Source organism: Furipterus horrens, unplaced genomic scaffold (assembly GCF_987537825.1).
Source record: "Furipterus horrens unplaced genomic scaffold, mFurHor1.1.pri manual_scaffold_5, whole genome shotgun sequence".
NCBI classification, from domain to species: Eukaryota; Metazoa; Chordata; class Mammalia; order Chiroptera; family Furipteridae; genus Furipterus; species Furipterus horrens.
The window spans coordinates 90,790,843-90,807,829 of NW_028327175.1; the positions used below are offsets into that span (position 1 = coordinate 90,790,843).

At 39.1% G+C, this 16,987-nt stretch overlaps 1 protein-coding gene across 1 annotated transcript in view; it reads left to right on the forward strand.

Moving 5' to 3' along the window:
- Window positions 1-16,987, forward strand: part of MEGF10 (multiple EGF like domains 10) — a 129,580-nt gene that overhangs the window by 39,088 nt on the left and 73,505 nt on the right. The window contains exon 4 of the mRNA XM_090279072.1: window positions 5,719-5,811. Coding sequence (XP_090135198.1) covers window positions 5,719-5,811 — 93 coding nt within the window. The remainder of the gene's footprint in view (window positions 1-5,718; window positions 5,812-16,987) is intronic.

The following is a 16,987-nucleotide window of genomic DNA, read 5'->3' on the forward strand; positions in this document are numbered from 1 at the left end:
TCAGCTCTCTGCTTTTTCTCTCTTCCTCACTTGAATCGGCCAACTTCTGACTCCTAGCCCTGTAGTACATCTGCCCTAGTCTCTGACCCAGCACAACCTCTACCGTCTTTTCCCGTCTGCCTCTCTCCCCCACCCAGTAAAACCCATCACAACTTTTGTTCCTCTGGGAGTCAGGCACCAGGGTTTAATCCTACTTCTGCCTCTCACACCAGCCATAGATATTAGAAAAATCATTCCATTTCCCAAGTTTCAGTTTCCTTGTCTGAAAAATGTGGGAATGGTGTTCAGTAAGGCACCCTTATCACTAAAAATCTATGTCTTCAATACCAACTCAGAATAAATGTGCAAAAACAAGATTTGTGACTTATGCTTTTTATTCATAAGACCAGAATAAAAGAACTTTTGAGGAAAGATAGATTATCTGGGAGGTGTTGTTTTTTTTTTATTAGACAGTTATTTTCAAGGGATACTTTGATGATGGAAGCATTCTTCAAATTAATTTAAATGAATTGATTATATTATATCCTTTAGGATGACGGTAGGTGCCATGTTTAGAGATATAATTGGTTTACAGAGGAGTCTTTTATCTGCCCTTCCACCTCTTTGTCATGCCCCAGGTGTAAATACAAAGGCAAATGCATGTGGCAGAAGAGGAAATGATTGAGTACAGTTAGTGGCTCTCAGTATTAAAGCTAAATGTTTGCAAGTGAAAGGAATGAGGTCCATGGCACTGGTAATGGGATTTAAATGGATTGAGGAACTAAGGCTGAAACAGGAGCATAATTCGAAAAGATTCCAGGGTCATCATGTCAGGCTTCACCTGTTCATCAGGCAGACAGGCTGTCCACAGCATCCACGTCAGTCACGTCGCCTGTCCTTCCCATCGGTGTCTCCTGCCTTCCAGCTCTTAAAGGAAAGGATATGTTGGCTTCCCCTTGCTGCTTATTGTGGGTCCAGAGACTCAACTTCCATCCAATCTCTAAAAACGACTACTGAAAGCTCAGAATATGATATTTATGAGTTTCTTAAGGAAAGATGTGAGAAATCAACCATATAGGTCACATCACTTTTGCTAGCTTTTCCTGGTTTAAATTGCCCTTAAATAAAAAGAAAGAAAGAAGAGAACAGTTGTGGACAAGAAATAAAATGACTGTTTCCATTGATACCCAAGCTACACTTAATGGTGCCTCTTTTGCATCTGTCCCTGAAATCTAAGCTATTGAACATTTGATAAGGGGACCTCTGTTCCCTTTCTCTTTTCTAGCTCACTTTGGGATTTTCTACAGGACAAATTCATGGGTTTAACCTACCTTGGTTTCTCATGTGATGTTTTAGTCATGGAAGCTCAGCATCCAGAGTAGGTGGCATTTAAAGCTGAAAGAGGGAAGATGAGGCTGGGTGGGGATCTAGCATAAAGAGGGGATAGTCTCTGTTTGCCTCCACTTATGCCATAGTTAGTGTTCCTGCAGTGTGGTGAGTTGGGGCCTCAGAGAACACAGAGAGTGTTACAGCTCACTCTGTTCTCCTCTTTTAGCTCCCATTGCTCTGGCTGGTCTCAAAGGTACTAGGTGAAGGCTGTTACTGGATGGAGAGCCAGGAGCGGGCGGGATAAGGGCATGGGGCAGAGGCAGCACTTGCAGATGGTCTAACGCTGTTTGTAGATTCTTCACCATGAGGGTAGAACTTGGTGTTTGTCCCTTTTAGAGTCCCTACCAATAGTATTTCTCATGATTTGGATCACTATTTGACTTTAGGCTTCAATACTCAGAGGTAGTTCCATTGGCATTAAGCTTTAATTAAGAAAATTATTAGGAAAGCAGATTCCCCAGTGCAATTCCTAATGAACTTACAGACAAATTTGTTTTCTGCTATTTATTTGCATTTTGCTTCAGGCTTTGGCCACATGTTAGTTTGTTAGTTCAAGGTTTTTATAAAAATAATTTAGAATTTAAAATTACTTACATAGTATTTTTTCTTTTATTATAATTGAAATTCTTGATGTTCATTTCATAAAACACTAAGTTTGTATCATCAGAAATCAAGTGTGAGAACATTCATATGATTATTCAGCCATCTGAAAGCAATCTGAAGCAGATATTTGATTTTTACATGTAGAAATTTGCTTAATATCCCCCTTTTTTTGGATTTAACAGAACAAGTGCAGCAAGAAACAATTGATTCAATCCTAGCACATACAATTCTTATTCTTCATCCTCTGGGGCACGTGTTTAACATATACATTTCTTTACCCATCTTGATATTGGAGGAAAGATACTAGACCCACTTGCTCAATTTTACATTTCTTCCTACTTTGGTTCAGATAGTTACCATGGAATATTTGGGGTCACACCAGGGTTAAGATCCCACACAACTACAATTAGACCCAAAGTTTAATATGCAGTCTCTATAGTAACTATGCATATCGAAGAAGTAGTTTGTGGAGAGGAAAAAATGACTGGTAAGAGAATGTAAAAAGGAAGATAAGGAGTGAAAAAATGAAAGAATAGAGAAGACAGGGAGAGCAACAAATTGAGACCTATTCATAGAACATCCTAAAATTGTCCTCTCATGGCCAACCTCTCCCAGGGAGATAGGAAACACTAGGTTACTTTTATCCAATCTAGTATCTTGAATTTCAAATTTTCAAGTAGTGAAATTGATTCTTTTGTCAAATGAACTCTTATATGGATGTCCAAGTAAAATAATAGGTTTTTAAAGTCAATTCATTTAAACTAAAAATAAAATAGTTTACCTATTTCTCCTACCCCTTTGCCCCCACCTCTTACAATCACCAATCTCTTCTCTATAGATATGAACTTATGTGTGTATGTGTTTTTTTAAGATTACACATGTAAGAGATCATACAGTATTTGTCTTTCAATGCCTGACTGACTTCACCTAGCATAATGCCCTTGAAACCCATCCATGTTACAGGAATGACAGGATTTTGTTACTTTTAATGGCTGAATAATATTTCCCTGTGTATATAAACCTCAGTTTCCTTATTTATTCATCCAACCATGAAAACATATTACTTCCATATCTTGGCTATTGTTAAGTAATGCTCCAATGAGCGTGGTGGTCCATGTATCTTTTCAAGTGTATTCTCCTTTTCTACAGTTAATACCCAGAAGTGGAGTTGCTGGGTCATATGGTAGTTGTATTTTTAATTTTTAAGGAACTTCCATACTGTTTTCCACAGTGGCTACACCAGTTGACATTCCCACCGACAGTGCAGCAGGGTTCCCTCTTCTCCACATCCTCGCCAGTACTTGTTGTTTCTCATCTTTTTGGTAATAGCCATTCTAATATCTGTGAGGTGATACCTAGATCATTATGGTTTTGATTTGCGTTTTCCTGATGATTACTGATGTCAAGCATCTTTTCATGTACCTACTGGCCACCTGTAAGTCTTCTAAATTAGTGTTTTATTAATATAAATGTATAAGTTAATATTTATATCATTTCCTTAGCATAAAATTAATTGGTGAGAACAACAAGACTCTTAAACACAAGAATCTGAAATTTGAGAATATGGGTACCACCTCTTTTTTTTAATCGACCACTCTATCCAATTTTTGTGTTTTCTTTTACATGCAGTGTATTAGAAAACTATTGTTTCATATTCAAGGCAAATAGTATTTGACTTAAAACTTCTCAAGTCATACAAGCAGAATTTTAAATAGTTTTAGTATTTTGAGAGAGGAGGAATTGGTAAATTTGGGTCTGGAAGCTGATGACTGTATGTTACAGAGATGTCATCAGTACCCACGACAAGTAAGCACTCTCCTATTTGCATATTGTCATTGGGTACGAGCACTCTGTCCTGTGCTCATTCCATCACACAACACAGTGTGATACTGTGTCCAGATCATGCCATATATGGCTAGAACTGAGTCTTCTGTGGCATTTAATTGATCTTTACATATCTAAATTTTACAGAAAGAACAGTACAGAGCTATGCCCTTACAAATGAAAACACATCTACAGTCAAACACATGCATAGATGAGGCAGGAGACTCTGAACTTCGAGGTTGGCACACACTGACTTAACCAGGCAGCCTGGCAGCATATTGTAGGGCTAGTGTGTGCATGTTTCAGACAGATCTTACTTTTAATTACAATTAAATATATACTTGTCTCAATTAAATACTGTGAGGTTCCTAAACATCTCCTTCAAACTGTAGTGTCAGAATTTCTGCTCTGTATCTGCCTCCCAAGCTCACCTGGCTGACGCCCCTCACCAAACTGCCTGGGCGCTAAAAAATGATTCTGGGGATGTAAGTGAGCCTGTATTTCCCTGACATTTATGGTCATTTTATTCTGTTGTGGTGTCGTCTACCTGGTGGATTTTTGGTAATAAATTTATATTTTTCATTAGAATATTTCTAGCTAACTCTCAGAATAAAGTCCTAACACCTTAGTTAGTTCTTAAAGCTATTGCTCCAAGCACTGCACCCAAACAGACCTCATTTTCATTTGTTTTTCTTTCTGCATTTTGCTTTTGCTTCTTTCCTTAAAATGACTTTCCCTTATGTCTAAGTCTTTTTGATAAAAACTTAGAAGTGATTATCATTTTCATTTTTGTTGCAGCAATATAGGTAATATGTATATGCCCATATGCCCATATATAAAGCTCATAAAGATATTTAACAACATGGAAAGATTTTCCCATTATAAAGTAGAAAGGAAGATTGGAAATTTATGGTTCTGTTTTTCTTTTCCTTGAGAAAAGCTTCTACCTATGCAAAAACGTTACTAGTTGGTGGAACTGGAGGAGAGGTTTATTTTGCTTATTGATGTTTATGTTTTGACAGTAGACCTGTTTTGTTTTTGTAATAAGACATGAATTAAAACTTATCTCTAAAGCATGTGATACTTTATTTCATCCTTACATGAAATATTAGAATATTTTAACCCCAAACTCTTCCAAATTATTCTCATAATTACTCATATATTCAGGTATTTTTCAGAAATGTTTAATTAGTATTAGCGGCACTAAGGTTGTTCAGCACAGAATAGTATTTTTGATATCCCTTTTTGTCAGTCCACTGAACTTGGCTTTGGAAATGATCAGACTACCCACCCACTCATAATTCAATGATACCCCTAACCCCCATGGGTTGGGTCACACCTAAGATAGTCACTAATGGAAGAGGAATTGAGATTTACTATTTCCTAAGACTTGGGTGACCTTTTTTGAATATATTTCTCTGATAGGAAAGGGCATGTAGTTCTGCTGTGTCATGGTTGTAAATAACATGTGCACAAAGAACTGAATGTTGTTTCTGGTGACAGTAATAAGGGATTCCTCCCGGTTTGCTTGGTCACTCTGGAGTCCTAATATCTTGCTTTGTGATTTGTTTCTGCAATCACAGCCAATATGCTTCTCCTGAAACAAAGAGAATATGTTTGGTACTCACTGATAATGTTTTAAGTGGATTAGGCAGTTTTCCTTGAAACGTCTTTCCTAATGTAGCATGAAGTAGAATTAAATAGTAGAAATGAAGGAATTTATTCGGAGATATCAAAATAGGAAGGAGAATTGTTTGGTTACACCACAGACTGTAGGAGGGCTGAGGAATGGATTGAAGAAAATTATCAAGCATGCATGTTGTTTTTAAGTGATACTTGAGACTGGGATGTGAAACAGCTGTGTTGTTGGGGTGGTTTTCTTGTGCCAACTTTCCTTATTTGATTGATTTTTCTCTCTGACAGCCCACTGTGCTGATAAATGTGTCCATGGTCGCTGCATTGCTCCAAACACCTGTCAGTGTGAGCCTGGCTGGGGGGGCACCAACTGCTCCAGTGGTGAGTTTCCACCTGCTGTTGTCTGTCTGGGGATGTTTGTGCTGGCAGGGCCCCCTCGTCTGCAGATTACCCTGGGCCACGGGCTTCCCTTTTCATTCCTGTGCAGAATGTGGTGTGGATTCCCAACCCAACCCATTCATCCAGGTTCCTTTAAATCTGTGCATGTATTATATACAGAACTGTTGTTCACTGAGAATAAGGAAAGGTACTTGGAAAGAAGGAAACATCAGTCATCTGATGCTGATACTTCTGTAAATACGAATGCATTTTCCAGAGTAGGGCAGCTGTGGTAACAGTTATTGTGTTCTAACTTCTGTTTTTACTTGTTGATTTATTGATGATATTTTCTTGGTGATTAGAATTTACCACTTGTTGGTTTTAACTCACAAGTCAAATTGATACTTTCAGTGCTGAAGCCATTTTCCTCTATATTCTGAGATGCAGATAATGAGCACTTGCTGAGATAACTTTGGGGAGAAATACTGGTAATAAATGAAAATTCATGAACAGCTCAGTATTTAATTAAACATTATATTGTATATAATCTGTCTCTGTTATGTTAGAATTATAGTTCTACAATATGATATTTTGGACTACAAACAGGTTGCACTTAAAAGCTCATCTTCTTTATTATGAGTATTAAATGATGGAATGTCATGTAACACAGCTGCTTTTCTAAATTTCACAGTTAAAACTTTAGTTTCCCAGCTAACTTGTTGCTATGTGTGTAATGAGGACACTTTCTGCTCCTCCATACTTCTTTTTGCCTTGAAATTATGAGAAGAATCAAAGTACTAGTAAATGGTAATGCACAAATCGTTATGTTTAGAGAAAGGAAATAATAGTTTTAAAATTTAGCGGGCCCTCGTGACAGCACAGATCTGTCCTAATTGTACAGAACAATGTTCTGAAACTAATCTGAAAGGACTGCATGCTGTCCAGTTGAGGTGGTTTGGAGCACTTTTACTTGCTTGTCTTTGGAGTCTGGAGATGCCTTTATCGTATTAGAACTGCTCACTTCAGTTGCGTGATCGCTTGGCTATCCCCCGTGCTGTCTGTGCACAGAACATTCTGTGTGAAAGAGCCTTTTATTGTATCTTAGACAGGGGGGCGGGCAGGGAGTGTGTGAGTGTGTGTGTGTGAGTGTGTGTGTGTGTTAGTGTGTGTGTGTGTGTGTGTGTGTGTGTGTGTGTGTCTGCCCCTGACAGGCTGCCAATCCCAATGGATAACTGTCCTGCAGGGTTTTGTTTTGCTTCTGCTGGAGACCAGGAGGAGAGTGGGCATTTTGTCTGCATGCCATGGAGGCAAAATGTTTGGGATGTGTGGGCTTTGGCTCATGTCCATTTTTCTGGCCGACTGACCTCAAATGTGATGTGGCTTTCATGAACTTTTCCAGCTTAAAAATCAGTTGTGCCTACACATTTTGAGGAAAAATAACATTACTATATACATTAGTGGGAAAGAGAAGAGTGGATGTATTTGTCATTTGAAAAGTGTAGTTTGCTGCTAAGGCCAAGGCAAAAATGTGTGGCACAATTTCATCTCTGTTCGGACTTGATCTCCCAAGGACCAGAGCCCATGTCAGCCTCAGAGATCAGACCGAAGAGTGTTCGTGTAAACAAAACAAAAGCCCACATAGGCCTCAGACGCTCAAGAACTGGTTTAGGCCATCTCTGAAATAAACTGGTGCTTTATTTTCAGGGTAGGCCTTCTTGAAAATAAACTGCTTTATTTTAGAGTTGGCTTATTTTTGAAGGAAGCCTCTAGAATTCTGAGAACACACGTTCTTTCAATCCTGGAAGATGATATTGACATGACTTTTAGTTTATTATCTACAACTCATGTTTTGGCTTATTAATAATGAACAAAAGAGTAAATGAACATGGACAGATATCTGACATCTTCAAAGATGTTCAGAGAAAAACGTTTCTGACACCTTTTTAAAGCACATAAGAAAATGCTGTGCAGAGCTGAAACACTGGGTCTTTTTACCTGTGTTTTATCCGAGGCAGTTACTCCACTATCACTCATTAGGAGTTGTAGAATTTATTTATACTTGGCCAGATAATTCTTGAAATAAAAATGTATGCTCTAGTAATCTACTGAGTAACAGGGCTAGAATGGCCTAATTTTTAAAGATCCTATTTTTATGTTCCCCCTTCTCTGGTTATTCTTATACATATATTTGATGATACATATTAGATCCATAAAATGATTGCTTTGATAATCAGAGTAGTTCCTTATATCAGTCAGGGTCCAATCAGGAGACAGAAACCACAATAATTTTTCTGATTAAAGCTTTTATTTCGGCACAGTTTTAAATTTACAGGGAAGTTGCAAACATAGCAGAGTTCCCATATACTTGCATCCAGTTTCCCCCCTTGTTAACATCTTAGTACTAGTTTGTCAAACTGAGAAAATGACCTTAGTACCTTACTGAATGGCAGAGGGGCTGCTGTGGTACAATTCTAGCAGAATTTGCTAGAAATCTGCCCTCTGGAACTTGCTAGAGGTATGCCCTACAGGCCACTTGGGAAGCTCTTAGTAGAGAAGTGTCTTACCAGAAGCTCTCTGCTACAAAATAGCCCCAGGGGCATACCCAGGGAAGTCGCTGGCTGATGGGAACTGCTAGCCACAGTGCATGGCAGGAACCGGATGCTAGAGAAGCCTCTTTTGCAGAACCTGGCACTGTGAAAGCTGTAGGTGCCGCAGAGTCAGATGCTGGAGAAGCCACTCCACCCACTGTGCTCACAAGGCAGGATTTGGGTGTTGGAGAAGCCACTTCTGCTTCTGGAATCAGTTGAACCAACACTTTGGAACCACCATGGAAACTTTCCTCCGGGAATGTCTCTCCGGTGCCCTCTAAAGAAAATGCTTGACATTTAGCCAGCAGGAAAAGGAAAAATATTTAAAGGGCCCACATCCTTTTCTGTAGAGCAGGCAATAAAGGATGAATTTAGCACTGAGTGACAATAAAGTGGTAACTATTTCAATCCATGCCTCTGGTTACGCAGCTCCTTTATGCACATTTCTACACACACTTGAATTCTTATAGATCAACAAAACAACTATATTTCCATCTAATAAGATATAGCTACCCATCTTCCAAGTAAAGACCTTCTCACTCTCTTCCTCAAATAACAAGATCAAGTCCCAACTGTTGTGTGTCCATGGCTGGTTAAACTAATTTTTTCTCAAGTTCACTCATAGCTCTGCTGAATGTTGTTATCTAGCTACCAATGTTAATGCCCCACAGCTTATTTATAAAATAAAATAAAAATGGAAAGAGAGGAAAAAGTAAAATGGCATCTATAAATGAACACATCCATCTAACAAGCAAATGGAAAACAAAAACTACTCCAAGTCCCTTTTCTGTCATTGTCAACAGGCTGTAATTATATGTGTGTGGCTTCCTTCCTCCACTTAGTGTTGCATATGCATCCCTTCTAAGCCCACACCCGCCTGTTTGGGTTGCTTTACATGACAGTGATGAAACCTTCATTCCTGAAGGACCTGAGTTCTTAGTAGTCCTGCCTTTTAAAAAATTGTCGATGTTTCCGATTAAGCTTTACTAGTGGGCATGGCGGTACTAAGAGGTGTCCCTGACAGTCCCTTGGTTTTCAGACATAGTTTTTCTTTCTCCCATTGTGTAGTAACAATCCAGTTTCCTCTTGATAATCAAGATCAATCATTTCATCCAGAAGAGTAAGTACTTTTATTTACATTAAGAGGCTAAAATGACCAGATGGCAATAAATTAATAACTGTCACATAGAACTATCTCTCTGTATTTTTTTTTCCTAATATACTTGGGAGAATAAGGAACTAACAGATACCTTCACATGTACAGGTTAACGAAGGCTTCCTTGGAAGATTAAATCTGTTTACCTTGTCAGTGGAGGGATAGATTCCTGTATGTGATATACAGTCAGTGTTCCTGGGTCTCGATGTAGTCTCTGTATTAAAAAAAGATCAGGTGTGTCAGAGAACTGTGCAGTTTGTTCCCCTGGAGTGAAATCAAGATTTATTTGACTAGACTCAGACATATTGCTTCTTTTTAGATTTGATTAAATGATTTTTTAAGAAAGCACACACATATTTTACTTTTATTGGCATCCTAATGTGTGCCCGAGCCTATATGACATTAATCTATCTTACCTCCATCGCTCCCTTCGCTCTTCTCTTTCCTGCTCTCTGTTTATCCCCCTCCCCCATCAATCTCTCTGTCCAATCATCAATCCTCTATTCCTCTTCCTCCTTCACTGGATGACAAACCACTCCTGAAAGGCAAGGGCTGTGTGTTATTAATCTTTTTAGCCTCCATTGTGCCTGGTATGTGGTTGGAGTCCAGTAGATGTTTGTTCCATTTAATTAGATCAAATGAACTATACGATTCTATATGATTCTGAGAAGGTCATTTGTGTATTCATGATGCAAACTTCCACTGAGGGATCACTGTGTGCAAGGCTCTGTATTAGATGCTGGGGTAGGAAACAAATGTGGAACAAAGCTCATGCTTCAAGAATAGTGGACAGCAGTGTGAGTGTCTCATTGTGAGAAAGAGAACAACCTCAGCCATAGCGGTGGGTTGAGGAAGCATAAAATGGAGTTAGGTAAGGTAGTGTGAGGTTTTCTGGGTGGACTAGGGCAAGAAGGACCTAATGTATTGCTGTGGGGCAAGGGGAAATGAAAAGAAGATGATAAAGTACAGACTATTCTTTCAGAAACTTAGCTGAGACTCCAACAAGGAGAAGCAAAGAGGGAGTTAGTAAAAAGGCAAATGTAGGCTCAAGGAAAGTTCTGTGCTTTTGTTTATGTTTTCTTTTAAGATTTTTAAAAAAGATTTCATTTATTTATTTTTAGAGAGAAGGGAAGAGGGAGAAAGAGAAGAGAAATATCAGCATGCAATTAGTTGCCTCTCACACGCCCCCAACTGGGGACCTGGCCTACAACCCAGGCATGTGCCCTGACTGGGAATTGAATCGGCGACCTTTGGGTTCACAGACCAGTGCTCAGTCCACTGAAACACACTAGTCGGGCACTTTTGTTTATGTTTTAAGGAGAAAAAGATTTTAGAGGCTTAGAGAGAGGTGAAAGAAAAAAGAGAGAGGCTGGAGATTCAGTTGAGAGAGAAGATCATTTAATTGAGGAAACAAGGCTTCTGAGAAGAGGGTTGGGGAATGGGCTGGGATCTCAGAAACTGATGAGCAGGAAGAAGTACTTCCCACTCCCAGCAGAATGAGAAGGAAAGAGTGGCGGACAGGGATTCCATATGTTTCTAGCATCAGGGATGCTAATGGGCGAGTGAGGTCATATTCGATGACCTTTCTTCTCTTGGTGAACTTGGAGGAGAGATGATCTGCTGATACTAAGGGGAGCAGAAGTTGGGTCATGTTGATGGTGTTGATGATGGATAGTTCAGTTCTCCTTTACTGAGCACTTTATAAGGGCTCATTGTAAGGGCTTTACAAGAATGACATTTAATGCTCACGACAGTGAAATGGTTACAGTTCTTGTTCTTACTTGGCACATGAGCGAATAGAGGTACAGAAAAATTAAATGACTTACCTAAGTTTACACACCTAGTAAATGGTATAGACAGACTCACATCTCATTCAGCGTCAGTAACTTGAACCACACGGGTATGTATGTGCCTTCTGAAGTCCTTAAGGAGGTTTAGTGAAAGTGACAAAGGACACAGAGGAATGACAGCAGGAGGCAGGGGCTGAAAATACCAGACAAATATTAAAACAAGTTTCCTGAGAGGTGTTGAGGGCACATTAACATTAAAGGTGAGGAATTTCAAATGACACCACTTTGGTTGGCCTCATTGGTAATTTTTAATTTCCTCCTTTGTAATATTAAGAATGTTGGGCCAGATTATATTTACAATCCCATTCAAGTCTAGCACTCAATGAGTAATTTATTTTCGTAACTACATGTATGCAATCCCTGAGACCTCTCTTTGTGTTGGAAACCCTTTAAAACTTCTGTGTGAGTCACAATAACACATTTGTTCTCTCAAACTATCTAATCATATTTATGATTTTCTAAACGTCTGTAGAGAAATTTATTTCTTGTCTGTCCATAGGGCACATCCAAAACTCATGGGAAAGTCCTAAGTCAATAGCAGCCAGAAAAAAGTTCTCAAATAGAGAGAACAACCCAGGCTTTTGACATTAGGACCAAATAGAGGCAAAAATGGAAATTCACTTTGGTTTACAAAATCCAAACTGGAGTTGTTAGTCACCAATAGCATTTCTGGTTAAATGTACTTGAAAGTAGTGAAAATAGGCCTTGGAGGCAAGACTAGCTCAAACATTTTCAGGTCCCAGGTTAGTAACACTGATAAGCTTTTACTTATAAGTAGACATCCTATGAAACACTGAGTAAGTAATAAGACTTTGCCTGCAGGATATTTGGATTGGGGAATTCATTTGAAGGACATTGCAAGCCTGAAACCATAAGGCACACAAAGCTGACTTATTCCCTAGCAGGATTTGTTGTAAAGGTCTATTGACTGGACACAATAGTCAGATCGATAGTGTCTGAGGAGAGAAGACACTCAGAGCCCAGTCCTGGAGGCAAGTCATTAACATGCCTGTCTCTCTGTCAGAAGTACTTTAGAAATCAGGTTGATGGAGCAGTGAGAGCAAGAGTAGATCATTGGGGTTCACTGGCACGGGGGCAGGGCATTGATGATGGCTGAGAAGGACTGAGTTCAGAATGGTTGAGCAGAACTGCCCGAGAGCAATTTCACTGATGGACTGCTCAAATATTCTGATAGAGGTTACAAACAAAACTGCTGATTTTGCCTTTCTGAAGGAGTCTGATGTCTGGGCTGTTCTTGCTTACTTTCTGGAGGGGCAGAGAGCTTCCTCCCCCTTCTTCCAACCCTCATGATGGAACTGAAGTGCAGTAGTAGTCCTAACTGCTCACATTCTGTGCTGTTTCTGAGCCTCACTTTCCTCACGCTTCAAAAGAGAAGAAGAGTACTTACTTCATTTGCTTATGAGGATTAAGTGACAAAATACCTGTTGAGTGCTTAACACTTGCATTGCCTTGTGTGACAGGCTTCCACCAAATTTCTTAACATCAGTCTAGTCTTTAGACTGCACAGTGGATGGGATGGCCCTTTGTGGCCATCTCATTTCGTTCTGCAGTCGGCACCCTTCGTTAGCACAAGCCTCTCTCTGTCGTCACTTGCCAGGAGGCTCCCCAGACAGCCCTGGTGCAGATCTTTTTGTGATTGATTTCCAACCTCTGACCACGGGTGTCCTCCTTACCAGATGAGTTTGTGTCTGGCTCATATTGCTTCTGGCATAGTGAAAATGCTACAGACATTTATGTTACTCTTGCTAGTCAACCCACTTGCAGTGCATATAGACAACCCTGGGCTGTCATGTAGTTTACTTCTATTCCACATCATTTATTGATTTTTTTGTTATTATTATTATTTTGCTTTGTGTAATATCCTTCCACATTTATTAATCAGAAAATCTTGGTTCAACCTCAAAATGTAACAAAATCTAAGCTTTTCTCACTGTCTACTGCTGCCAAATCCAAGCCACCATCCTTTTTTTGTTTCAGAGACAACATTGGTTTTTGTTAAGACCTCCCTTTCTTCTGTTCTCACAGACAGCAATTTAAAATATCTACTATGTTTTGATTAATTTGGAAGTTCTAGATATTCTAATTTTTTAGTAACTAAACATATTTAAAATTTTTTTCTCAATTACAGTTGATATACAATATTATATAGTTTCAGGTGTGCACCCCAGTGATTAAATATTTGTATAATTTACAAAGTGATCACCCCAATAAATTTAGTACCCATCTAACAGCATACGTATTTTTTACATTATTTACTATATTCCATATGCTGTGCTTTACATCATCATGACTATTCTGTAACTAGCAATCTATACTTCTTAATCCCTCCATCTTTTTCACCCATCCTCTCCAGTCTCCCTCCCATCTGGCAACTGACAAAATCTTCTCTGTATGAATAAGTCTGTTTCTGTTCTGCTTGTTTGTTTATTTATTTTAGATTCCACATAGAATTGAAATCATATGACATTTGTCTTTCTCTGTGTGACTTATTTCATTCTGCACAATGCCCTCTAGGTTCATCCGTGTTGTTGCAGGTGGCAAGATTTCTTTTTTTTTTCCTTTCTTTTTCTTCTTTTTTCTCTTTTTCTTTTTCTTTTTTTCTTTTTTATGAATGAGTCATATTCCATTGTATATATGCCCCACTTCTTTATTCACTCATCTATTGATAGACAGTTAGGGTTGCATCCATGTCGTGGCTATCGTAAATAATGCTGCAACGAACATAGGGATGCCTATGTCTATGATTTAGTGTTTTGTGTTTCTTCAGATAAATACCCACAAGTGGAACTGCTCTCTTAATTGGTGATCACAATAATCTCCTTGCTGCTGTATGTACTTGGGCCTCCCCTAGAATGAGATCTCTCTAGTGAGACCAGGTGACCTGGAAAAATGTACTTCAGAGTATGTGGCTCCCCTAATCAAAACTCCCCAGCATTTCCCATTATAGTTAGAGTGAACTGTAAAGCCCTGACTGCAAGCTGCTAAGCCCCGTTTGATCTGTCCCACACTATTCCCCCGAACCCTTGTCATCCCACTGCTGCTCTGGGTAGCGTGTGGCTCAGCCCCTGCCTTCCTTCCGTGAGCACACTAGTTTCACTTCCACCTTTGTGCTTGGAGTTTCCTCTGCCTGGACTACTTTTCTCCCTGAGTCTCACATGACTGGCCCCTTTAGGCCAGTGAGGTCTCGGCCCAAGTGCCACCACCGTGAGAGGCTTTTCCTCACGTCCACATGTAAAGAGTGTTCCCCCGCTACTCTTGATCACATCTCCTTTTTAACTTTTCTTATGGCGCTATTTGAAATTTCTTTGTCTGTTTCCCCTCCGTATAAAAATGTGGGTTTTACCTGTTTTATTCACTGCTTCCTAGCTCATTTATTCACCTAACGTCCCCCACACAGTGATGCTCAATCCATATTTGTGGAAGGAGGGAATAAAGACATAATTCGTCCAGGAGCAGGATTGATATAAAAATGACATATGAGAAATGAGTAAGACTTTGCTTCTTCTTTCAAGGTACTTTCAATGTAACAAAGGAATTAGAAGTCCACTCACAAATACATATCAGCAAAGTATTCGGAGAAGGTAAGAAGTGGTCAGAGGTCTTCTAGACAAAGTCTTTCCTCCAATGGGCATAAGGTAGCCCAGGCTCCTGTGGCTTCAGGACCCACCATGGCTATGAACCTAGCAGGCTCACTCATCTTTGGTGACTTAGCAGAAGAGCCCTTCCTTGCCCATACATGGGCATCAGCCTTGACACTGTAGGTGACAGGACAGGCGCACCAGGTCTGTGTCCAGGAACTTTAAGGAAGAGGTGGATGCAGGGCTCCTCACCCTTAAGAGGGGGAAGGTTGTACTATAAGTATCAAGGTTTTAACTTGGGGGTGAGACTCCTGAAAGGATGACCTCGTGAGTAGGAAAGGTGTTTCAAGTCAGCCCTTATTTGAATGGAGAATGCTTAACAATTTGCCATCTCAACTTTTTCATGTTACTTCTCAAGATAGACATTTTGTACGGCATATGGAACTCAGCTGTTAATTTGTACCAAAACAGTGTATGAACAGTAAGAAATAAGGCAAAGAAATTCAAACTACAAGTTATTCTGAATCATAATCCATTTTCTGATGGAGGCAATAATGTGCTTCCTGGGGCTATGTTGTTAATTGGCTGAAATTAAGTGCTCTGGTTTATTATATAAGCTGGTTCACTTGAAATGTGGTGTTGGAGGAGAGCTGTATTGATGTCCTGGACCGCCAGAAAGATGAATGAGTGGGGCCTAGAGCAAATTAAGCCAGAATCATTGCTGGAGGCCAGAATGACAAAACTGAAACTCTCCTACTTAAGGCACATCAAAAGAAGGCAGGGTTCTTTGGAAAAGACAATAATGCTGGGAAAATGGACGGCAGCAGGAAGAATGGAAGATAAATATGAGGTGGGTTGACTCCATGAAAGAAGCCACAGGCATGAGTGTACGGAGCTGAGCAGGGCTGCTGAGGACAGGACATTGTGGACGTCACTCATTCTTGGGTCGCCAGGAGTCTGAGCTGACTCAATGGCACATAACATACACCCCTTGCATGACTATATCTGTTTTATTTTTGTTTGTGATTGTGTCAAAGAATTTTTCTTAAAATACTTGAAATGAAAATAAGAAAAAGACCTTAAATATAGCTTATCCTTTTTGTTTAATATATCTTTTAACTCATTGAAAACCTACTTGATTTTTTAAAGTTTGAACATTTGCATCTGTGTGCTGGAGCAAATCAATCATGGTTGACATGTATAAACTACTAATGATTAGAAAGTAATAAAAAATAGACTGTTCCAATAGAGTAAATAGTAGAAGTTACAAGATCCTTGCTCTTGGGCCATAAATGAACAATATCAACTTAAAATCTGTGAAAACCTAATAGTTTTACTACTCACTACTGTTCCATAGAAGTAGTTAAGTAACTTCCAAAGAAAGTTTAAATTTTAATGGAATTTAGTTGCACTTGATAAAACATATCAAAGGTAAAAAATTCTTTAAGACAGAATATACCATAAGCAAAGCCAAAAGAGAAGCAAGAGAATGGGAAAAATATTTTGCAACATACAAAACAAAGGATTAGTATGTAAACTATGTAAATAACTTCCACAAATCAATAAGAAAAAACCCTCAACTTTAGAATAGGCTAGGGATACCGTAAAGTAATTCAGAGGCAAGAAAACATAATTGACTAATAAGCATAGGAGAATATGATTCTTTGTCAAAAACCAGTAAAATGCATAAAAAAGAAACAAGATGCCATTTTTGCCATCGGATTGGCAAAAGTTAAGAAGTCTGCCAATATCATGTGTTGACAAGGATGTGAAAGAAAGCTTCCATATACCTCTCTCATGAGGGTAAATTGGCAGAGGAACTTTAGAGAGCAATTTGGCTGTTTTTAGATTAAAATTTTAATTTGTAAACACTATATGATTCAGTAATTTTATTTCTACTTCTTTATAATTTATCTATATACCTTAGAGAAACCCTTGCATACATGTACTAGAGGATATATTCTTTGCATCTTCATAATAGTGAAA